Source organism: Diplotaxodon limnothrissa, linkage group LG9, assembly GCF_057381915.1.
Source record: "Diplotaxodon limnothrissa isolate DT_005_m linkage group LG9, D_limnothrissa_male_GT1.1, whole genome shotgun sequence".
Taxonomy (NCBI): domain Eukaryota; kingdom Metazoa; phylum Chordata; class Actinopteri; order Cichliformes; family Cichlidae; genus Diplotaxodon; species Diplotaxodon limnothrissa.
In genome coordinates this window covers 30109376-30133820 of record NC_140604.1, presented here as the reverse complement: position 1 = coordinate 30133820, position 24445 = coordinate 30109376, and the positions used below count along the sequence as shown (strand labels likewise).

The following is a 24445-nucleotide window of genomic DNA, read 5'->3' as shown; positions in this document are numbered from 1 at the left end:
CATAAAATAACACCTCTCTTAGTTCAGTTCTGGGGAAAATAATACTTACTCACACTTAAGTATCTACATTTTTTACCACTCTTTTAGGCTTTTGACAGCCATTGGCAGTCAACAGGAAAATATTAAAATGAAAAAGACAGGAAGAAGATAGTCTGGTCTACTAAAATGCTAAATAATTTGATCTTCAGTGTTGAAGAGAATATCATTTGCTCCCCAAACCAATAGCCAACCTTATTCAGGTCCTTCATAGTAACTGCTTTTTCTCTCTTCTCTCTCCTACACTACCCCTTCCCTCTGCCCTCCCTCTGTCTTAACACAGTGATGAAGATTGATGTTCAGGTCCTAATTAGCATCTGCTTTAGTATGCACACTGCCAGTTTGTCCATTCCTGACCCTCGAATCAGTTATCAGACATGACAGGGCTTGTCCAATCAGATTAAGGCCAGAGGGACAGACTTCCTGTGTGGAGCTGTCACTCTAGATGCACTGTGGGCACCGCTGATGGATGTGATCTGGACTAGGAGACCCAAATCATTTCAAAATTGTGTAAAACATCATGCATCGTATTAGGTTGTGCAGACAGATGAATAAGATTAACTACAACACCACGACAGTGTGCTGTAAACGCCCTCAAATGGGATAGAAGTGGTAATAAATGAAAGTGACATGATGTGACAGCTTGTTGATCTTAAACCATAAACATTTTAGTCCTGGTTGAATTTGCAACACTTTTGAAAACAGGTGTCAGGCTCTGAATGTGTTTCAATATTGCAACCGTCAATTTGTGGATCTCTTTGCATTACTTAACTTCTCCAACTCATTTATTTCCCCTCATATAGCATCAGCCAATCAGTGTGAAATTCAACATTGTCAAGCATATTGTGTTATAGTGTGTGTGTGTGTGTGTGTGTGTGTGTGTGTGTGTGTGTGTGTGAATACTGTCTATTAATGGCCATGATGGGATTTCAGACTGAAGTTCAACTGTCTCATGAGACCTAGACATGAAAAGAGAGAGAGATGAAGAGAGGTTTAAAAAAAAGAAAGAAATCCTTTGATAGTCCTTGTATTTTCATGTGTGGTACTCTTCTATCACACTTTGCCTCCCTCAAATGTATGTGCGTGTGTGTGTGTGTGCATGTTCGTGTATGTGTGTGTGCATCAAAGCCCTACCATCACACAGCAGTCTTTTCCTTTGTCCCAGTTATATCACTCTGTCTCTGCCTCCGCCCTTCCTTCCCTTGCCACCTGCCTTTTTCACAGTCATGTCATACTGCTCTCCTGCCATACCTAGTGATTCCATTGAAAATATTTCACTGCAACACACCCCCGCATGCCTCAAGAAATGGCAAAGTAACCTCTCTAACCAGGAACATGAAACTCTGTGCTGCAGCAGTGACACCTAATTTATTCCCCTACCCACTGGTGTGTCATATCAAAAACACACAGCCTGGGTATAAAAGAGCAAAGTCCACAAATTGTTCTGTGTGGCATTTATTACCACACAAAGCAAAAAAATAATAAAAATGTAACATAAAGAATATGGCACATAAGTGGCAACATATCGTGGTGCAGATTCCTTAAAAGCTGTGTGGGTATTTAATGTGGCTTTTGCAGTTATGTTGGTACCGCGTCTTTGATCCGTTTTTACTTTTCCAGGCTGCTGTTTCCATCCTGCTGTTTCACATCATTGGCACGTTGCCTTGTGGTGCATCTACCAGGGCTATGGCTCTCATTAGCACCTGTGTTGACATGACTGGCATCTCATCTGTTGTTTTCCTCTTTCTCCATCTTTTTTCTTTTTTCCTATTTTTCCTTTCCTGTCAGCTTCCTCTCGCTTGTTGTACTCAAAGTTGCCCCCAAATGCTCAGTGTTTCCCCCCCTAACTTTCACTCCTTATCCTCCCTCGCGGTTTCGCTTCTCTATCCTTCTCCCTTCTGCTCTGTTCCTCTCACTGTCTCTCCCTACCAGGGGTTTTTAATTAATGGTCGAGCCATGATGCTTATCTTATCAGCAGATCACTCTGCTTTCTATTAACTACACTGACAGAACTGGGAGGCTGTAGGGGGATGGATGACACACACTCTCATACACATACAGTGACATAGCATATAGTCAGATACATATATATGGCGTCAGTACACAGAAGTATAGACACAAAAGAATATATATGCACCTGCCATTACACTCATGCACACAAACAGACATGGAAGCAACAAGGGCCTCATAAACACACATCATGATGCTATCTTAATCTTGCCACACACCCTTACACACATAAACAAACTGCCCTGATGGTATCTCACTGTGTGATTTAAGGAACGTTGTTTGGGGGTCTCTCCTCCTAAATCCCCTAAATGCCTTGGGAATCCCTCCCTCTTCCTCCTTCTCTCTATCTGTCCTCTACCTCCCTCCTTCAGTCCTGCTTTCCAGCTGAATGAACACTTATCATTCGGCAGATAAACAGCCGTCCATGCTGGAGCTTGCTTTATCTTTGAGAGCCATGTTTACTCCCTGTGAATGCTCTGCTTTCCACAGATGTTTCATAGAGTGCATTCACTTGATCCGACAGAGATGAGCGCTGTGTCGAGGCTTCATTTTCTGCAGCAAAAACTATGGATGCACACACAATCTTCTACCCTATCAGGTTTAACTCCCCAGGCAGGTCAATTGTCCCATATTTACCACATTTTCATGTTTGGGTCGGCTGAGCTAGGAGGCACAATAAATCAGCAGTTTGCACGATAGCTTGATGGGGATTACGGTGAGACACAGTTTGCCACAGAACAGTAAGCATGAAGCCAGAAACAACAAAATCAATCCTCAAACATCATGATCGATGGGAGCCGCAAAATTTCAACATAGGTTTTCGTCAGATCGCATTGAGAGTTGGCAGTTTTCTGAAAGCACAGAGAGAAAGAAGCAACAGAGAAACAGTTTACAAAGTGATTATTGGAGAAAACATTACGGTGGATTGAGGCGGCACATGCTCGTGCACGAGTGTAGACATATCCAGTCGCCCACACTTTCACGCACACTCATAATTTCCTCATTTGGGGGGCCATAGCAAAACAATTATCAGAGGGGGATAATACAATAAAGGAGACCATTTCCTGTGTATTACCGAGGGACAAAACATTTATTTCACTTTGTCTAGTGTGTTCATGAGAGTATAAACTTCCAGTGGTGGAAAGTATAGGAAATAACTGAAACTGCAGACAGCAAGCAGGCAGCAGAAATGCTGTCCTGTGCAGTTAGCAACACTTTTTGATTCCTTTTATAAGCTTTCTAAAAATTTCTCTGCATGCATCGCTTCATGCTTCTGCCGAAATCCTCTTTATTTGTATTAACTCGTATTTTGTCGCATCCATACAAATGTACAAATAAGCTGTTGCCCTTCAGCTTGACCTTCAAAATGATAATCCCTAGCATCTTCACATTTGCTGGTTACCTCTCAAAAAATTGTCACACATGGTTGCTATGACAATGCTCCAAATCATCCATCTGAAATAACTCAAAAGGTTTCAAAGATTTACTGTTATTCTAAGGAAATCCAGCTTGTCTTTTATTACGCTAAAATGCTAATACCATTTGTGGTTGATTTTGATCCATTTATTAAAGTTTTCATGATTGCCACGTGCTTAGCTTTGTGGCCTTATCTTTACTTTCTCTCATTTCCTGCACTTGTGTTGGATGAAAATGACGATATTTCAGCAAATTAGGCATTCAGCAGGTGATCTGTGTCATTTTTGTTCCACTGTGTTGCTTAGTTTCTAAAGCCTTCTCCCATTAGAAGTGAGTTTTCTTGTACTGAAAACAGAGCAGAGTGGATTTTGACATTTAATTCTCTCTTTCATTCATGCTCTGCCTTTGGATCCATCTGACTTTCTCTTTATATCCCGCATTAACGTTGACATGCATGGTTGAATATCTGTGGCTGAAAAAAAGTCTCTGATTTTATTGAACTACTTTTAGGTAATATTTTCATTTCAGTGAGAAACTTTGTTAACCTGCTGAAGGAATAAAAGTGTCTCTGTATGTCATTCTGCAGAGAGTTTGGGTGGAGAGATCCAGAGTTGCCAGAGGTGATCCAGATGTTACAGCACCAGTTCCCATCGGTGCAGTCCAATGCTGCAGCCTACCTACAGCATCTCTGTTTTGGAGACAACAAGATCAAAGCTGAGGTTTGTGTATACGTGTGCGTACATGTATGTCCTTGTCTGTGTCTATCAGTGTGTTGCGCAGGTTTAGTATCATGTGAGAATTTGATTAAAATCAGTGTTGCAAAGAAGGGAATGATTGTAACTTTTATAATGAAAGCCATCAAAATATGTGTTTGAAAAAACAGGTGAATAATTTGTGACTAGAAGATGCTGTCAAACCTATTCAGAGGAATGCTTTTGAGAAATAATGCAATAGCTAACCAGTTTCACACTGATGTTCTGCTTGATAAAGCTTGCCACAATCACCATTCTTAAGATGTGCATTCTACTGACTTGTATTTATTGAGGTAATGAAGCTCAATTAGTCCCGAAGCAGCAGGTTTGCCTCTCAAAACTAATTTTGCGGTGAAGCCCCTTTGAAACACTCTAATAAACCCTTTAATAAAGCTAGTGGCAATCTAAAACAGTGGCATTGGCACATGCAGATGCATTCAAATCTGCATCTCTTCCTTCAACAGACACAAATTCACACACCCCTCCACAGTCTACAGTACCTCTGAATCAATTTACAAGTACACGCGGTTGAGAACATTGACATGTTTTTTCTATATGAAATTAATTTCAGTGGAAGCAGTCAATAGCTGCAACTGCAGCCTAATGAAAAGTGATCCCATATAACTGTAATGCTCATTCATGCACAGATGTAAAGTGATGTGTGTCAGCACAATGTGTGCACATATGCAAATAGACATAACACAATACAAAACAGAAAAATTAATATTAACCTTCTGCAAATCAAAGGCAATTAAACATGTAAACATGCACGCGGCTAATTTTCATTCACATCAACCCACTTACCCACCCACACAAAGACACACGCAGGGATACAGAAATGCAATCACACTTCCATACAAAAACATCACACTTGATTCCTCTCCCTTCCCCTCACCCATGCAGCTCTGAAAGAAACCTAAGTGCTCGTGTCTTTTATAATGGATCCAATTATGCCTGAATAGAGGTGTCCAACAATGGTGAAAAAACATTGCGTTGACAGCGAAATCTTTGGCCTGGCTTCATCAAGTCTGTTTCATTGTCATGCTTTGGGTCCCAGGCGTGGCTAAACACTGTTTACACAAAAAGAGAATTCAGCCTGTACTTTGGATCACATCAAACAAAAACACACTTATATTCTCTGCAAACACGAGATACATTTCCACTTTTCCACATGTGCACAATGCACATGACAGCAATGCAGTGTGTGAAATATGATGCAATAAGAAACACAGTGAGATGTGCCTTAAGCTGTATTTCTTAAATAGTCTTTAATGAAAAACAAAGTTGATTGACGATCACTAAGCCAGATATGGGACATTAATTTGGTTAAAGATCCATTTGCTATATTGAAGCCAAATAGTGTAGTGTTTTTGTACACATACACACATGCACACACACACACACACACACAAACACACACACATGTACACACGCACACACATATAGATATAGATAGAAAGACAGAGATATAGATAGATATAATATGATATCATGCAGGACTATGGATGAGTAGATGACCGGCATCCACACTGATCAAGAAACACCTGGTAGCTCAATGTTATAACATCAGTAGGTCCTTTAAAGGTCCGCTTTTTCTAACATTTGACCACTTTAAGACATGCTACTTGTAATGTGTGTTGCCATTATGTGTATTTCAAGTTTCGATCCAAATCGTTTTTTAAACCATACCTTTGTACCTCTGGGTTTGAGCTTGATTTCAGTAAACTACACCCATATTGATACAGACCTGAATGAGACTCTGTTAATTACTTAAGTACAGCCAAAATCTCAGTACAGTTTTTGTTTGTAACTTATGTGAATGCAAATTTTGTCAGATAACACTGAAATTGCAGGAATCGAGATTTCAGTTCAGAGTAACTGCTTGGTAAATATGTTGAGTATGTTAATTTTTTTCCCCTGTATGTTCTGTTGTCTGACAACAGGGACATGACAATATGTACATGCAAAGACTGTTTGGAGTTAAAGATGTTTGTTTATAGTGAATTCGGTTGTAATAAAATATAAGACGAGCGTAGAGAGTCAGAGAGAAGCAAACGGTTAAGTCTTAAAGTTTCTAAGTTCATAGTTAGCTTTTAGCATTACATTTTTTCCAGAGCTGATTACATTAGTGCCTTTAAAGAATAGCAAGATTGTATTAATATTTCATCAAGTTTTTAGTTCAGGAGAACATAAAAGTATTAGTTTGGTTAGTTCAAGGTTTTTTTCCGCATCACCATACAGCCATTATTTGATATTTTACCAGAGCCATTACGTTTGTCGCATTCAACCTACCAGACTCCACTTACAAACACACACACAGACACAAAGTTTACCTTGGAGAAACTGGGATTTGCTGGGTGCCTCTGGTGTTTAACATATTAGTCTGATTCAAAAATAACGTGTTAAAATACCAGTCACACACACAAAATAAACTCATGAGGCAGAAAGCGGTCCTCTGCCAGCTAAAATTACCTTTTAGAGTTCAGTGGCTTTAACCAGAACAACAGTCGTCCTTGTCAAAGAAGCTCTGTGAGCTTTAAAAATGCTTTAAATACAAACTAATTGGGAATTTTGTTGTTGTTGTTACGAGATGTTTTGCTGCTGAACCTCCAGAGCAGTATTTTCAACATCCATATTAGCAGCATACTATGGTATGGTCGGGTAACTATGGACAACTTTTAGCTCAACTCATATTGGTTACATAATGTTTTACATAGAAACAGAGGAAAATTCTTACTTCCTCCAGGTTTTCATAACTCATATTTTTTTTCCTTTCATCTCATAATATTATAAAAACTAATTTTCATGATAAATCAATTCATTTCAATCAAAGGTAAATATAAAATAAATGATCATAACTGTCACTGCTTCATAATTACTATTAGTATCATTATGATTAGCTTGGATGTTTAATAACATTTTCTTTTGTTGTCAGTTATGTATCTTTTCTCATCTTCAGAGTTGTAAGAAAGTGACTTTTTTCTTTCATTTTAAACAAGCGAGAGTTTAAAATGTCTGTATGACTATCTTTGCTTTATTACAAAGGCTTCCAAACACATGAAGTGGCATTAAATTGTCAATTGTATTCTCTCCTGCTTATCAGCAGACAAAAAGAAAAATGTGTTATTAACGCTTTGAAGCAAAGACAAAGACCAGCAGGGGCGCACGTTGATTAGCATTACTTCAATCCAGTTACACACATGGGCTTTTTTTATGACCCGGTCTGTGCCTGTATTTCAAAAGAGAGGTGAGGTTTCATTTGATGGAGTTTTGTCCATGACAGTCCCTTCTTCTCTTTAACCACAGGAAACATAATGGCACTACTAACTTCCTGGATTTTTGTCCACATCATTTGTTCATTTTGACTTCTCCAATCACCCAGCAGGGAAGTAGGCAGGTCTATATCAGGATGAGTGCGTTGCATGATTACAAGTGTAATTTTATGTGTCGGTGAATTCAAATTAACAATCAGAAGAAACGTTTATTTGCAGAGTAGTGCCAGGATTTTAGTGCAAGGGGAAAATTCCTGTCTTTTTTTTTTTTTTTTTGTATTTCGCCTTTACTTCACATTTCCTGTCATAAATTTTTTTAGCTCACATGTACGTCACATTTTCATAGGAACTCACCCAATTACGTTAGCAATATTACATGTATGTCACATGGATGGATTTGTGTTTGTTTGTAGGATTATCTGATACCAGAATATCCTGACAGGAGTAGTAGGATATAAATTTCGTTAACAATTAAGGTCACGGTTTTGTTTGTTTTCAATGTTGAAGGTTAGATTGTGTAACAAAGACACAGTTTATACATTCTATTTTCTGCTTCTCAAATTTGGCAGACTACTAAAGGACAATGAGCTGTGAATGTTTTAGCGAGTCACATTTTTTTTTTTGTGCTCCCTAATTTACTTCAAAGCTCTGTATTGATTTTCTTTTTCCAGAAATTATACTGGCTATTAAATTCAAAAAGTTGAAATCACAGCTTTTTATAACTGTCTATTCATTTTATATTGTCTAATCTGTGTGTGTCACTCCAAAATCACTACTGGCATTTAGGAAATTAAAAGCTTCTCTAACAAAATAATAACTACTTAATTTTGTATTGTTGTAGCAGGTGATTTAAGACATTACTCGACAGCACTAAGATTTCTTCTTTTTGGCTATAGTGAAAAGGAACCTTGTGATTTTTTTTGTCATTTGAAATATTATTGCATTAAGTTGTGATTTCCTGCCTCACTTTATATACATATAAAGTTTTAGAAGCATTGTTTTAGAAAGATAATGTACAGGAAGTCCTGCATTGTAGTATTTACTTGGTTCTTGAGACATACAGTGACATGTATGTGAAAGTAAATGCTTTTTGCAGCTATTTGGTATGACTCTGGATTAAGAGGCTTATATTCTCGTATTTTCAGTCACAGTGAGCAGCTGAATACAGCCACAGTATGGTTCCTATTCATTGCTAAAGACATAATCTGTAGCAGCAAATACAAGTGGAAAGATAGAAACAGAAACCAGAAAAAAATAAGTTTTTAGAAAGAAAGAAGAAAAATATTGGCGAAAAAAACAAGAAAATATTTCCCTATGATATCTTGGAACTGGTACATAAGATGACACAATGTTTTGTTTCTTGGTCGATGACATTTATATGTGCTTGTGTACAAATGTTTCAACACAGGTATGAGTGGACATTTTAGATTAGATGTGTCAGTGTGAGCATGTTTTAATTTACAGTTATATGCATGGATATTTTTCTTTTTCCTACACAAATACTGCGAGCAGGAAAGAGAAGTCAGATATAGAGAAAGTGAAAGAGAAAGAGAGAGGCTGTGTTTCGTGTGTGTCTGTGTTTGATAAGGTAGATGGAGGTCTGGCTGCAGCCTAGACTGCAGAGGCAGCTTGCCAAATTCATCTTCAGCATCATTTATAGCATCTTTAGACACATACACAGTACAAATGCTGTATCATCCACACACATAACTAAATTCACACCTACAACCAGTTATATGCTGTATATTTCCCACAGAGTGAATTAAAACAGAACCATTGACATGGCAGCTAATAGATTTCCTTTGGGTATGCAAAACACAGGCTCACAGTCTCAACCTGAGCTTTAGTTACATCAGTAATTCATTTTGGGTTGCAGCCATATCAATATCCATTTATCCAACAAGCGGCTTGATGGGGGACGAATATGACCCCTGACTCTTTGTCATTTCTCAGCCTCAAAAGAATCAGGCTTTAGATTTTTAGGCCGTGAACTCTACAAATGCTGTAAATATCTGTTCAGTAGACATGAATGCGGAAGATGAGAAATGCAGCAAATGATTCTTAATGATGCTGCAGAAGTAGTATATGTTTCTGTCCCTCTTCACAGCGTATTTTCCACTTAGCTTTTCCCCCTTATGTACATTTAGGTTAATAAGTTGGTTTTAAATCAAACTGTATGTACGTGTAGTTAAAGTGCAGACTTTCAGCTTTACTTCAAGGGATTTAGCAAGAACCTATGGATATCACTAAACGCTGTGTTTCCTCCTTTGAGATGCTCTGCCACTGCCAAGCCTTTACTGCAGCTACCTTCAAATACTGCTTGTACAGATTCAGTGGGTTCAGTTCAGGCACTGATCATTGAAGGCTACTGCATGTCTTTGCCTTAAGAAACTCTTGTGTTGCTTTTGGAGCATCTTTTTGGCCATTATCTATTAGATGTTTTCTGGCATAGTTTAATGCATTTCTGTTACTGACTATAACGAGTTGTTATCTGTTAACATTCATAAAGGCATCTTTTGAGCCAACTTTAAAGACTTTGAGAGTCTTTGAAAACATCCTTGACTTGGTTAGAGGTTGTGAAGGATTTTTCTTAACCAAGGAAAGAATTCTGCAATCAACCACTGTATTTGCCATCTGTGGACTTCCAAGCCTGTTGATGTTGTTGAACTGGCTGGTGCATTCCTTTTGAAAATGGTTGCAGTTCCTATACAGTTAATCGAATACTTTTATTAAAACCGTTGAAGTAAAGCTGAAAGACGCTTTAATCACATTTTGATTTTCTAACCTAACTGACTGTAAGTGTTGCAAAAGTACCAGCAACATACTTTAATTAAAAACATTTTACTCTATAATTCACTCTAATTTTTAAACAACCTAATTAATAACACATACATTGCTGCTGTGAGGAATAGTGTTTGCTCTGTTTTCTCTGTTAGCTACCTCGTCATACAACAAAGCCTCCAGTATATTTGTTACAGTACATTTTCACAGCTGTGAATTTTTATGCTGATAACTCTATGAGAATTAGCTGTGTCCCTGCCTCAGAACAATATTAGGTAGCCATAGGTTAATGGTTTATTTGGCCCAGTTTAAAATTCTCAAGAGGGAAATGTTAGCCCTGGGCCAAAAACTCAATTAACCAAAGGTTGGAAGGCTCTAAATTGCAGTTAGCCCTAGGCTAAGTGTCAAGTGAAGACAACACAACCCCTTGTATGTGTGTGTATGCTTGCCTCTGTGTGTGAATACATAAACGGTTAAAAGGTGTGACACATCTCCTCTCTGTCTGCACACTCACATGCACCCTGTCTGGAGCTAGTGGTTAATGCTGAAGTTCCATATGTGGTTAGTCATAAACGCTTGTTAAGCTTCACGTGACACCGTCTCAGGTGCGTGGCACCCATGTATCCCACTGCCGGCTTTCATGCTGGCAGCATCTCTGATTCTCACAATCTCAGCTGTCACCACTGCTAACTGTTACCACGGCAAAACTGTCGCTATGGGTTATCAATAGCCGTGTCCACCGCAGAAGAGCGTGAGACAAAGACAAATCAATCAGCGCTTCTAATCTTCTTTACATGAGGAGCAGGCACAGAGGTATTGCCAAGCCTTGTATGTAGCTCAGAGGCAATACAAAGTGGAATAACAGATTAAGTGTGACATAAACACAAACAGGGAGAGGTGCACGAATTAGCATGGGGAAGGAAAAGGGGAACAGGAGGAGGGGAAGAAGAGCAGAGGTGGGGACTAGAGGGCGTAAGAGGGGCAGCAAATCAGGTTGAGGAAATTGTATGGCCAATCTAGCAAGGTTATTTTGCCATTCACTGCCTTCCTTAATCCATTTTAATTGAATAGATAAGCAAAGTCATTTTGCTCGATAAACTCCTGCTGTGTCATGAAACACCCACATCCTCTTTGCCCTCCATTTCTCATGCTTTCTCTTTCTTGTGTCACCCTCACTCTCGCTTTCTCTCTTCTTATGTGCATCTTTATTATCATTGGTTATTGCTTGCGCTTGTGTGCACACCTATTTTTGACTTAATCACGCTAAAAGTATGAGTGCGAGTGTGCGAGAGCCAAAAAATGAAACAAAAAAAAGCCTTGGAAGTCCATTCATGTCTTATTGCTCGTCTGCGTAGTAAAATCCATCCATCTGGTGCTTCACATTGAAGCAGGCATTACTAATGAAGTATTTTCTATATTTAATGTCCCATGTTTAGAGGGGAACGTGCTGAAAAATATTAAAGGGTTTCAAAAAGTCTGAATATGCATCTAACTGTGAAAAACTGGAGTTATCTGGTTGAGTAAGTCTGTCAGTTGCAGTGCTCAAGAGATTAAATAAAAGTGGAGGCATGAGGGACACACTCTCTCTCTCTCTCTCTCTCTCTCTCGTTTTCTCTCTCTCTGTCTCACACACTAGTTGCTCCATCCTTGTTTCGACTAGTCTCCTGGAGATCTCAGCAGCCTGTTTCTAGTGATTAGCGCAACACCCCTGTCGACTGGACCAAACACAGGCTGATTTAAGCTCTTTGGCCCCCTAAGGCTGATGAAGATCCCTGCAGTGGAGAAGTGATGTGGGAGGTTTAAAAACCACCAGCATAGGGAGAGAGCAATATGTGTCGCGCCATGGGGGGAAGGCATTATGTGTAACGCCAGAGTGCCCTCATTGTGATCCCTACTGGGCTAACAGTCCTGACTGCCTCGCCCTCTCACAGAATCGAGATATAATCATAAATCTAAACTGATTGACTTTGTTTATTTCTCAAACTGTGGCTAAGCATGTTTCTCTTTATGTGTATTTACAAGGCAAAAATAGTAGCAGACACAAGGCAAGTAGTGTAGCTGGGTACAGATTTGCTGTGCAGTTAGGTGAGTCGTCATGTACAGTTTAAAGAAGTGTTCAATTAATTTAATTTTTCCCTGCTATGCCTGCCTTTTGGTGGCTGAAATACACATTTAAAATAAATCAAGGTAACAGATGCATGGTTTTGGAATGTGTGTGTTACACGCCTTCTTAAAAAGGATAAACAACCACTAGTCACTGAATCTGTGGAGGCTGCCATGATTGCCTTTCATCTTTTAGTCATTAAGATAAAAATTTAACGTTAGTTTTCCAATTCATAAGTGAACTGTTCATGCATATCAATTATCATATGCAAAAAAAAAATGTGATAAAAGGAAACAAAAACCTAAGAAGGGAGGACAACCACACAGAAAAAGTGCCGGGTAACGTGCAGATTCTATAAGATACAGGCACACACAAGCAAGCTTATTCTTCCCTAATCAGTGTAATTAAGTGTCATTTTTTGTTAAAGCCCAGTCATTAGTATATTTAATTAGCCCACATTGTGCTGTTAATCTGATTGGCAGGACTGACAGACACTGGAGGCTGTATACACACATGCGCACACAAACACACATTATACACACTGTGTACGAAGTAGCTACTTGCATAGATAAATAACCAGCCATCAGGAGTACAAGATATTAAAATTTCAGCATTGAAAAAAATATTCTCTACAATACTTCTTGCTGCTGATTTTTATTAATATATATTATTCATTTACGACAGATTTGATTGATTCGATTTCTTTGATACTCAGATCCGTAGACAGGGAGGCATCCAGCTGCTCGTTGATCTACTGGACCACAGGATGAGTGAGGTCCATCGCAGCGCCTGCGGAGCCTTGAGAAACCTGGTGTATGGCAAGGCCAATGATGAGAACAAAGTAACCCTGAAGAACTGCGGGGGGATTCCTGCCTTGGTCCGCCTGCTGAGGAAGACCGGAGATGTGGAAATCAGAGAGCTAGTCACAGGTACGCTGTCTGTGACAATTTTTTACTTCAGCTCCTAGCATGTACAGTATATCAGTTATTTTCCAGCATGGCTCTGTTTATGGCCTCGGGAGAGATTTTAATGGAATATGTTTGTGTGTGTGTGTGTGTGCAATTCCCATGTTTATGTGAATGTGTGGATAGAATTTGATATGTGAGGATGCAAGGATCTTTCAAGCTGCTCTACATACCACACACCTACACTAAAGCTGCTTTAGGAAAGAATCTTTCAGCCAGCAAAAGGAAAAAAATTAAACTTTCTTTCTGTCTTTTCTTGGTATTGATATTGTATGTGTCTTTCATTCGTTCGTCTAATTGTGGTTTTACTTCTTATTTAGTGACTTAAGTGGTCTCGGTTGGCCATGACAGCACCTGCAACCGTTTTGGCTTAGTGAATGTAGTTCTTCATACAGTCAAGTTTTAGTGAATTAGTGTTTGTCAGAAGACTTTACTATTCACCAAACCAAGGCTGTTCATCTTCTTTACTTGCACAACTATTTCACATTCCACTTGAATGATAACATTCAGTCACAGTTGTCCTCAGCAGCCATGACTTGTATGACTCTTGCAAAGAATGCCAACAATCTTTGTGAATGTTATTTATTCTTAGGAGTGTTTTGTCAAGCGTCCCTTTTGACATATTTTATTAAGACGTGTAAGATGTAATGCAGTGCATGTTTATGGGGGGGGGGTTATTATTTTTTGTTTGCATTAATTGTTATTGCATGTCTGCAATGATAAAAAGGTGAATAGGCCCACCTTGCATTCAAATTCTTGCTTAAAGTGGAATTTAAAGCCCCACACTTGTAGCAGGAATCAATCTTGTTTTAACCTTGAGGGAATGAACACTACAAACTAGCTGGTGTAGTTGAAACACACATTGCAGCAGTGCATACACCCACACGCACAAACTTAATAACGTGCACGCATACAAGCGTTCATGCAAATACACATTCAAATATGTTTAGGCAAAAAATGTATAGATTAAATTTAAACACCCACATAAGGTGTTAGATAATAACACAGATAATACACATTTGAGCTGATATCATCTTTTTTTCCAATATGCCTCCCACTGAGAATTTAATATTCTACTAGAGGAGTAGCAAATAGTAACACAACACTGCAACTCTCGCTGCTTAAAAGAAAAAGAAACACATAGATGTGTGCTTACACACAAGCAAACATCTAGGATATATGGAATTTCAGTGGTCAGCTAGTTATTTTCCAGTATGACATTGGCAATATTGATGAAACATAGTGTCTGTGAATTATGCTTATGCAGCTATGCCACACAGGGGGTTCTTACCCGTTAAAGGCTGATGGGGTATGTCATCCTGCCAGCATGGACACCCGAGTTTGTGAATGTGATAACTTGAGCATGAGACGACGTAGGATTTTTAAATCCATATCACAGGTACAGAAACTGAAAGCCTCAGATGAGTTCAAATCCCAGTGGCCTTGACCTCAAGGTCAGAGGTCAACTTTTCTAAAAATCACCTAGGATTTTTACATTAATATGATACGTGCGTCTACGAGGAGGCTGAGAGGCAGCACTGGGAGCTGCCAGTATTTTTTTGTAATCCCTCATTCAAATTAAAACCTTTAACTAGGGACATTTTTTGATGCAGTCACATCAGCCACAGCACAATTTGATTGAGTTCTCCACTTTCAGAAATAAAATATGCTAATATATAATATGCAGAACTACTGAGATTTACCCGTGTGCTGTTTTTGTCTGCTGAACTCGTGATTTCATGGACAGGCAGAGTTTAAGTGCACTATAGTAAGATTTATACATTATGTTAATACACTAGATTAGATCACTTCATGTGGCGACATATGTATTATAAATACTGTCCTGTAATGCATGATTATATAGGACCATGTTTATTTTTGAATTTTCTCATATTGTTGGTATCAGCTGCACAAAAGGTACATTACATTATCTTGCTGCTCAAACTGTGAATTGTCATAAGTGGGGATCTGAATGTTAGCAGCCTAAAAGATTTCCTATAAGCAGCTCTCACCAGCAACTTGTACATCGATTCCTGTGATAAAACATGAGAGAGCCAATACCTTTCTTTCATCTGTTGTCCTTCACTCGCATCTTTTGTTATCTCGTGTCTGCTCGCTTCGCACTTTTCTTTCCCTTTGTCGGTGTGTGCATTGGATTTTTATGTGATTCCACACTTGTTTCATGTTGAGCTGGACTGTGGGTATCTGCACTTGTCTCACCATTGTTTTTCTACATTTGGCCTCTTTGTTACACCTGGTTAGTCCTGAGATAGCAGAGACATGTGCAAGCTCATACAAGTAGATTTAACAGTTTCAGAGATAAAGCAGACCCATTCACTCAAACACAAAAATACACAAAACCTTGCAAAACCATAAAGCGCATTCACACAGAATACTAAACTAAAGTCAGTAGGGCCCCCTCATGCTCAATTTGACCTCTGTCTCCGTTGTTACTTAGCACAACAGAGCTCATCTTTAATCACACATTCAAAAATCCATCCCACTAGGTCACCTGCTCTATGAGGGGGAAGAGGCCCTGGTGGATCATAAGGCTGACAGCTAGCAAGCAAGTGCACAGTTTTTTTCTGTCCTTTTACAAACCCCTGAGATATCGATAACAGCTCGCTAGAGGAGGGTAGAGAAGGAGGAAGGAAGTCTGGAACCTTTTCACTGTTAATGATATCCTCATAACAGGTTGTGTGGCGGCAGGCAATCTCTGCTGCACTAAAAAACAAGGTTTGTTTATATTCAAGATAAAGAAGTAAGAATGTCATTACAAAAAGGCTTCTTTTTTTGATGATCCCAAGGTATACATGGATGATAAACGTGCTGGAGAGACTAAGATACAGAAAACAGCTCGGGGAAGGAATGTCTGTGGTCTGTAAGCAGATTAACCAGTGAATAAAATTCACTGCGAGTCATACCGCATCATGTTTTGAGCTCCGACTTTTATAAATAGTCATCTCACACAGACAGACATGCACTGTGAAATTCTATCTCTGCTTCCCCCGTTTCCTGACTCTTCCTTTCTTTGCCCTTCCCTGTCTGTGATTCAGTGTCATGCATGAGTCTCCCCTGTTGTCTGTTTCCTCTGGTACTTGGCATTAAACTCCACATTTTAAATGCTTTCACGACAGTACAGCCATATTTTGAAGTCTGTCTTAATTTGCCTCGCGTAACACCCTGCTGTTGCTGTAATTCACGTCTAAGAAGTGTTGCATAATTATTCTGTAATTCAGTTAGGTTGATGTTGTTTGTCACAAATACAGAGAAGGACTACAGTTAGTTAATTATGTAAGTGGTGATTTATGCTGTCCTGGCCATTGACACAATCCTACCAGTTTAAGGCAGTTTTAATAAAAGCTGTGTTACAGAGCTTGTGTAGTTAAACGTTTTCAGCCTCAATTTTGTAAAATAAAAATGAAGTATGTCTGTAGCGCAAAGAACAAAAATGAAGGGCTAAAGGCAGGTGACCCTTTTTGAGAGAAAGTGTCAAAAAATGGTGAACTGGGAGGATTAATGCTGAGACTCTTGTAATATCTGGACCATATTCACTGACTTATAATCCAGGTGCTGTTGGACAGAACTAATGTTGTTGGACTGTATTTGGGTTGAGCGGCTATCAGATGAAATTGTGTGACTCTATAGCAACTCTTTCGGTAGATCAGTGCTGAAAAATTTGCAGTTAAAACATGTTACGGAAGAGCTAATGATGCTAATGCTCTGTAACTACATGTTAGTGTCTCTGCTCTCGGATGCTTTGCTGTGTCAAATTTTATTCTACTCAAAGTCTAACCTTTAATTCTACTTGACGGCCGAATAATTTGAAAGTAAACAATGACTGTCACTAGGAGAGATTGATCTAGGATTGTGTCACCCTATGCTACCCGTAGACTCAAAAAAATGCCAGTATTGTACCAATTCTGCTTTCTTATTACGTCTATGTTGATCCATCCCTCTAATTTGTAATTAAAGAATCTCTTCAGAATCAGGCATAAATTTTTGTTTTTTTGTTACTTTTGGTGATTGGAAAAACCTTCCCTTTAACTATTTACCCTATCTCTCTGTTGGTTCTGAAGTTTAAATTTAGACAAGCTTTATTGGCTTCCTAGGTCTGAGCGTGAGGTAGATAGGATGAAGTCAAGGCTTCTGGGCCTGTCAGTCAAAGTCTGGTCGATGCAGAGGCTTCGGATATCAATAGGAGATGCTATCCTTACTCATGGGCTCACCTTGAATGCAGTGGACCATGACTACAGTTTCTGTTGCTGCCTCCTCTGAAATGGCTGAGGGGAGAAGCAACTGCTGAAGACAGCTGTATCCAAAAAGTTTCCATTTGGACAAATCTTCTCAGATTATTATAATTAGTACTTCTCAGTACTTCCATTAGTCACCATCTAATCCGCTTCCTCTCTATGAAAAACTGCACATGGTTGCTTCTCTCAGCTATGACGCATATCACAATGCATGTTTCTGTGAATTGCATTGAACATGAAAACAATATGCTTACATATATTCCGCTACATACGCAAGCGCTCATTTCCAGAAGTCAGTTTGGTAATGAGAATAAAAGCTATGAGAAATGCAGCAGAGAATAACTGCATGTGTACAGAAGTGACTGACTGACTTTTCCACTGTTGCAAGGTTATGTTAAAAACAGCCCAACAATGTTGAATTATACTGCTGTACTCACAAATACAGTTCATCATTTCCTGTTACTTGAAGGCATAAAATATTTTCTGTTGTCAACGTCTAAATCCCCAAGCTCCAAATGCTGCTGTTATTCAAGAAATTTCAATGCAGCCTTTTCACTGTGAAATTCTCTGGTGGTAATGAAATCTCCAGTATTGGCAGTGGCAGTTTACCCACAATACATGATTTTACCTTGTGCTGCCAAAGGTCTTCAGCAAACCTACCGCTGAAATGAAGGTTCGATGACTCGATGGTTAAGTCAGCAATTGCTAGCTTGCTGTCTGAAAACGTTACCCCAAAGCACTATTTTATTTTATGTTATTTTATTTATTTATTTACCGTTTTTCTCATTCACAGATTTTTATAGACACAACAGCCATGCAATTTGTCATCTCTGGCATTGCTCATCACCAGGTTGTGACCCAGCAGCTAACTAATTCGCAGTGAGCTGCACAAATGAAGGCTGTTTAATAAAACATCACCACTTGAGGCCTAACAGGTCTCATTCTTCCCTTACAAGTCACATTCTCATTTATTCATGAATTCATGCAATCATCTCCTCTCTCCCCCAAACCACCAGGCTCCTAGGAAACTGTCTGTCAAATGTCTAAAGGGAACTAGTCAGAGAGGGATGGGGTATAAGGACAAGGAACGAGAAAAGAAAAAAAGCGCAGACACATGCACTCACAGGCACACAAGCTTGAAGTATGATGTCACTGTCTGTTGGTCACTTGAAGGACATTGAGTTTAGTGAAGCATTACATATCTATGTTTCTAGAGCAGACAAGTCTGTGTAAGTGTGGTTGCTGGTGTGTCGATGTGTGTGTGTCAGCCTTAAATTTGCAGAATATTGGACAGTGGCCGGTACAATGTCCTTGCCCCAGAAAAAAACTGATCAGTGCATCCTTTTACGTGTCTCCTTTTAATCAGTGTTTTTGTCCATTCGCGCCTGCACAAAAATCAACATGTCGCTTCCTGAGCATGTATTGTGTCTCAATGTGTGTTTGTTTAGATGTATTGGCCCGAGCAGATAAAGAAAGGCTTGCTGAGTGCTGCTTCTTGTCAGCTCATCAAAGACAACACTGTTTTAACCTGATTGCAATCATACACTGAAAACACTTACCACATGAGAAACAGACCGACGCGGGAAAAAGAAGCAGAGAGAAATACAGAAGATGTTTGACAGCATTCAGCTTTATAAGTCAAGTGTTTTGCTGAATGTGTGTCTTCACTCTGAGGTGGCAACAGAGTGTGTGCATGCTTGCATATGTTTGAGCTTATTGCCTTATTTTATTTTTTTTACTTTGATTTGAGAAGAGCCTGTGTGAATAGCAGGATTAAGTGGAAAGACAGAAAGTTGAGATGTGAAACAAGAGGCTGATTAGTGAAAGTGAAGGCAAATGTTACCACACTCACACTCACATGCCTTAGTACAAGCTCTTGATTACAAGAGCAGACAGAAACTAAGGATATAATAGTTATAGTAGCTACTTTGAAAAAGTTACTTACAGAACTGTCTAAACATAAATATGATAATGTTTCTTATTTTCTGAACACATTCATATGCAGGTGTGCTTTGGAACCTGTCATCATGTGATGCACTGAAGATGCCAATCATCCAGGATGCCTTGGCCGTTCTGACCAATAGTGTCATCATACCCCACTCTAACTGGGACTCCTCCCCAAATCACCATGATGACCGCAAGCTCCACATCCATACATCCCAGGTGCTGCGCAATGCTACAGGCTGTCTCAGGTAAGCAACAGGCACTTAAAATCTTGTCTCAGGTGTTGTTTTCTTCTTCTTTTATATATCACATTATCATTTTATTCAGTTCTGTTCGGTTTTGTTTGTATTGCACCAGTTCACAACAGTCACCTCAAGGTGTGTGTGTGTGTGTGTGTTTATACATCTACTGACAAATGGTTTTTTGCAGAAAAATCAAAGTTTCTTAATCTTCACCACTGTGCGATTATAGGCACAACTTCAAACAGTATATGCATATTTTGTTCTTTTTTGTTGCTCCCTTTCACGTTCATTCACTGAAGCACATTTGCACCAATTTGTGTTGTCACCATAGAAACAACTCCTCCACTTGCTGGGATCCTTTGTGTGTTGACTTTCGTTTTGGTGCATTGTGCCTCTAAATTGTTTCTTTGTACAGTTTGAAATCACGGAGGACAACTTACAGCTTTCATGATTACTGTGTTTATGTGCATCTCAGTATGAGAAAATAGGTTTCTATTATATTTCAGTGTGTACTCGTTAACGCCCATCCTCGTGTTAGTAAAGCCTACACTTTATGCTCTACTTTGTGCTCTACTTGTGTCAGAGCAGTTACTGTAGTCTTAATTGAATATGGTGAGTTAAGCATTAAGTTAACTCGCATGAAATTTGCTCCTTGTTGATCTATTTGATCTAAACATCTGTTAAGAGCCTGGCATGCAGACATGATAGTGAATATTTTTTGATCACATAATTCTTTTCTTAGATCTGCTAATCTGGCATGAAAGAGTAAAAAGTCAGGCTGATGATGAAAAAGAGCTGCAGGTAATCGTAGTAAGTAGTACAGTAAAACACTGTAAAATGCTGTAGAAGATTTGTTATTTTGGACCACATATGTATTCATATTGAATACGTGTTAAAGAAAAAAGTCAATACTGGTCTGATCTTTAAAATTAGTCATGAGACTGAAATTTTGATGTGTAACTATTTGATCACTTGCGTGCTGCTAGCACAGAAAGTTTGTCATTTGTTTCTGATCATATTTGTTGATCTGTGTACATACTCTCACACCAACCCCACAGAGGCCTGCGATGTTTGAAAAAAAAAGTCTCCACTTGGCCAGCTCTCTTTGAGCTATGTGGGTGATCGTGGCTCAAGAGTTGGGAGTTCGCCTTGTAATCGGAAGGTTGCCGGTTTGAGCCCCGGCTCGGACAGTCTCGGTCGTTGTGTCCTTGGGCAAGACACTTCACCTACCGCCTACTGGCCGATGGCGCGATATGGCAGCCTCGCTTCTGTCAGCTGTGGCTACAACTGTAGCTGCCTTCACCAGTGTATGAATGAGTGGGTGGATGACTGGGTGTGTAAAGCGCTTTGGGGTCCCTAGGGGGGGACTAGTAAAAGTGCTATACAAATACAGGCCATTTACCATTTATGTGCTCAATGAACCACCAGTGGATTAAACCCTCACCCCAACAGTTTTGAAGATTCTTGAGCTATTTCAAATGGTTATCTTCCACTATTGCAGCTATTGGATGTATTTAAAAATGCATTAGGTAACCAAGCTAGAAAAGATCCTCCAACCACCTCGTTGCCACAGCTTTACACACCAACCTCAATAAAGGAAGTGTGGAACCATTCACACTCAAGGTCCCCTCCTCCTTTGGAATGGACTGGAATGGCTTTTCTAGTCTCACTTAGCAGTTTAGACTCTCAACACTTCAAGCCACTTTTTTTTCCCGTATAGTCATACAGTTAAATACTTTACCTTCTATACATTCACACCTATTGCCAATTTAGAATCACCGTTTAACCTAACATGCAAGTATCTGGACTGTGGAAGAAAGCTGTGGTACCTAGTTGTACCTCATGCAGGCACAGGGCCCAGAGACCACAAGAAAAAAGGACTTTCTTGCTGTGAGGTGACAGGGTTGTCGATTGCTGTTGAAGTTCTGACTGAGGTACAAATTGATGATCTCCCACAAGAAGTGGGGGCCAGACACTTCCAGTACAGCCTCACTAAATGTATAGGTATGCCAGGCCTGATCATTTATGGTCGTCATTTGATAACTCGGCTCGTGTCTATGACATATGTACATGATTGCAAAATGATGTAGGGTGGCCTAGCCAAGTGCACTTACAAACAACTTCATCTATATTCATGGTATTCCGTATGGACAAAGTGTGAATTGCACAAATGTCCAGTAACAGAAATCCTCAGTGTGTTCTGTTAACACACCCTCCAACTTTCTGTACCATTGCTCCATTTCCTCGCTGGGGACAGTGGAGCAACTCCAGACTGGAAAAGAGCCAGGCTGCTCTCCGGAATACAAATTATCCATTGAGTTGACCCCAGCTTTATCTAACCCGTATCTCTCAACCTCAAGCACTAGCTCGGCCCACTTTCACCACCAGAGAGGTGATGTTGCATGGCTAAATGTTATTAATATTAATGTTAACTAGTATGCATATCCACCTTTTTTATCCACCGATTAGGTTCTTACAGCTGCAGTACAAAAAACAAATATATAATATATTTAATAGGAAACCTAAATAATATGGGTGTGTATAGCTGTACTTGTATGGGTAAAGACTATATGATACCTAAGTGTGATCATGAAGTTATTCTTCTGTGTAATATTTGTCAATTTTGGTATCATTTGCAGTTATACAGTGCACCACAGACTAGTTTTATATCCTAAATGGGCTATGTATCCTGGGAGCAATACTTAAATTAGACGTATTAATTGACTTTTTTAAATGCTTCTTTTAAGGCCAAATGAGCTGAGGAGTTTTCATTTCATGCTAAGCACGCTATTCACCTACGGTTGACTATTTAGGAATGTTTGAGTAAAAACAGTGGTGAATCTAAAACATGAGCTCATCCAAAACACAGACAAACACATTTTCATCTTCAACATCTTTCTATGTTTGTTCCTATAGTTAATTGTAGGAACTTGGTTCTACAGAGAAATATGTTTGTGTGGGTTTTTGGATTTGTCCAACACAAGACTCAGATCCTTTCTGGTTCTTGGTTTGTTCTTTTAGCTGTTTGTTTGCCACAATAGAGATAGATTTCCTTAAAACTTTGATGACATGACGTAGATTTTCAGCAATTTTTCCTCACTAACTCACTAAACCATTTATAGAACTTGAGCGCATGTGTGTGTAGGTACCTAAAGATGCGGGGGAAGAAGACAAATGATGCTGTCACTGTGCTGTTCCACATTGTAAAGCTACAGATCAAATTGTAAAAGGTGCTAAAGGAGAGGGAGTACGAGAGGGCAGAAAAGGAAAAAGTTGGAAAAATTTGAACTGAGAGAATTTAGACATGGAGAACAATAAGAGAGAGACACTAACACATAGCAGTGAAGGTGTTTCTGCTTCTCTCCGGGGGCAGCTTTCTATCTCACCATCTTTTCAGAGGGTTAAAGTGACATAAGACCACAGTGTTCAGGTCCCAGTGTACCTGCAGCTCAATTTCAGACCTCTCACCCCTCTTATTATCTCCTTGATGTGTGTGTTTGTGTGGCTGTGTAGGCGCATGAGAGTCCATATTTCTATGTGTACTTATTGGTGTTGCATGTACAGTATATGCTCAAGTGTGTATGTGTATGTAAATGCTAATTTGTTTCCACTATAAAGAAAAAAAACACACACACAGCTGTATTTCTGGTGTGCATGAATGTGTGCATTTCTGCATATTTGTTTTTGGCTCCATGCATGACGCCGCGTGTGCAATCAGACTAGCTGAAAGGATTCTTGGTCGCCTACACCAGAATTTTGCACACTATTTTAAAGCTCTTTTTGCAATTATTACTTTTGGCAATCAGTGTGTGAAAAAGTATGCTTGTTGTAATCAATCAGACTGTCCACTTTGGCAAATCCTTCACAGCCCAGCACTGTTTTCCATCTTGTTACGGTGTTATCAAGCCAGACACAAGGTCTTCTCCTCCGTTCAGAGGCTGTTTAACTCCCTTCAGGTTGCTGGTTTGTAGCCAAGCAAGAAAAGAAAACAACTACCTGGTGCCTTACACACACCCTTTGTATGCGTTTGCATGTTTTTGTTCTATTCGTGAATGCTTTCAGCTCGTTTCCATTCAGACACCCACAGATGTGCGTAGAGGAAAGGACTGATTTTTGGTTGATCGAGAATTAAATGCGTGGTCACGAAAGAGTTTGTTTCCATATTTATTTTATGGGTATTAATAGGTTTGTTTGCATGTGTTCCATCTGGTGATGAACCCTCTGCTGCCTGTGCCCTCAATGACACACATACACACATGGACAGACATTTATGCAGAGCCACCACACACCAGCTGTTTGAGACAAAGTCACTCAGTAGTCATTTGTTCCTTGAGCAACATTAGAAGACCATCTGTCTTCGGATTCACTCGTGTCCATGTAAATCCCATGAATGTTGCACCAATTTTATAACAACTAAAAAGAAAAGAAAAGGGATTCGTGTTACGATCAGTGACTATCAGATTGTTTGCCGAGGTACGCTGTTGCACCCTGTAGTAGAAAATCAATGTCAAATTAAAAATGTATAAGTGTCCTTGTGTTTTTAAAACAGTGCAATTGGTGGAAAACATGTCCAACTGGCAATATTTTAATAGTTGTCAAACCAGCGTCTGCAGACAGCAGGAAGCTTGTTAGTGAAATTTTTCTCACGTACACATGGATGCTACTTTTTC

The 24445-nt window shown here is 39.4% G+C and overlaps 1 protein-coding gene across 2 annotated transcripts in view; it reads left to right on the top strand.

Annotated features, from left to right (window-relative positions):
- Positions 1-24445, top strand: part of ctnnd2a (catenin (cadherin-associated protein), delta 2a) — a 239891-nt gene that overhangs the window by 156574 nt on the left and 58872 nt on the right. For both annotated transcript variants that reach the window (XM_085362997.1, XM_085362996.1), the window contains exons 12-14: positions 4049-4181; positions 13087-13300; positions 19595-19781. In XM_085362997.1, the coding sequence (XP_085219123.1) occupies positions 4049-4181; positions 13087-13300; positions 19595-19781 (534 nt within the window). The remainder of the gene's footprint in view (positions 1-4048; positions 4182-13086; positions 13301-19594; positions 19782-24445) is intronic.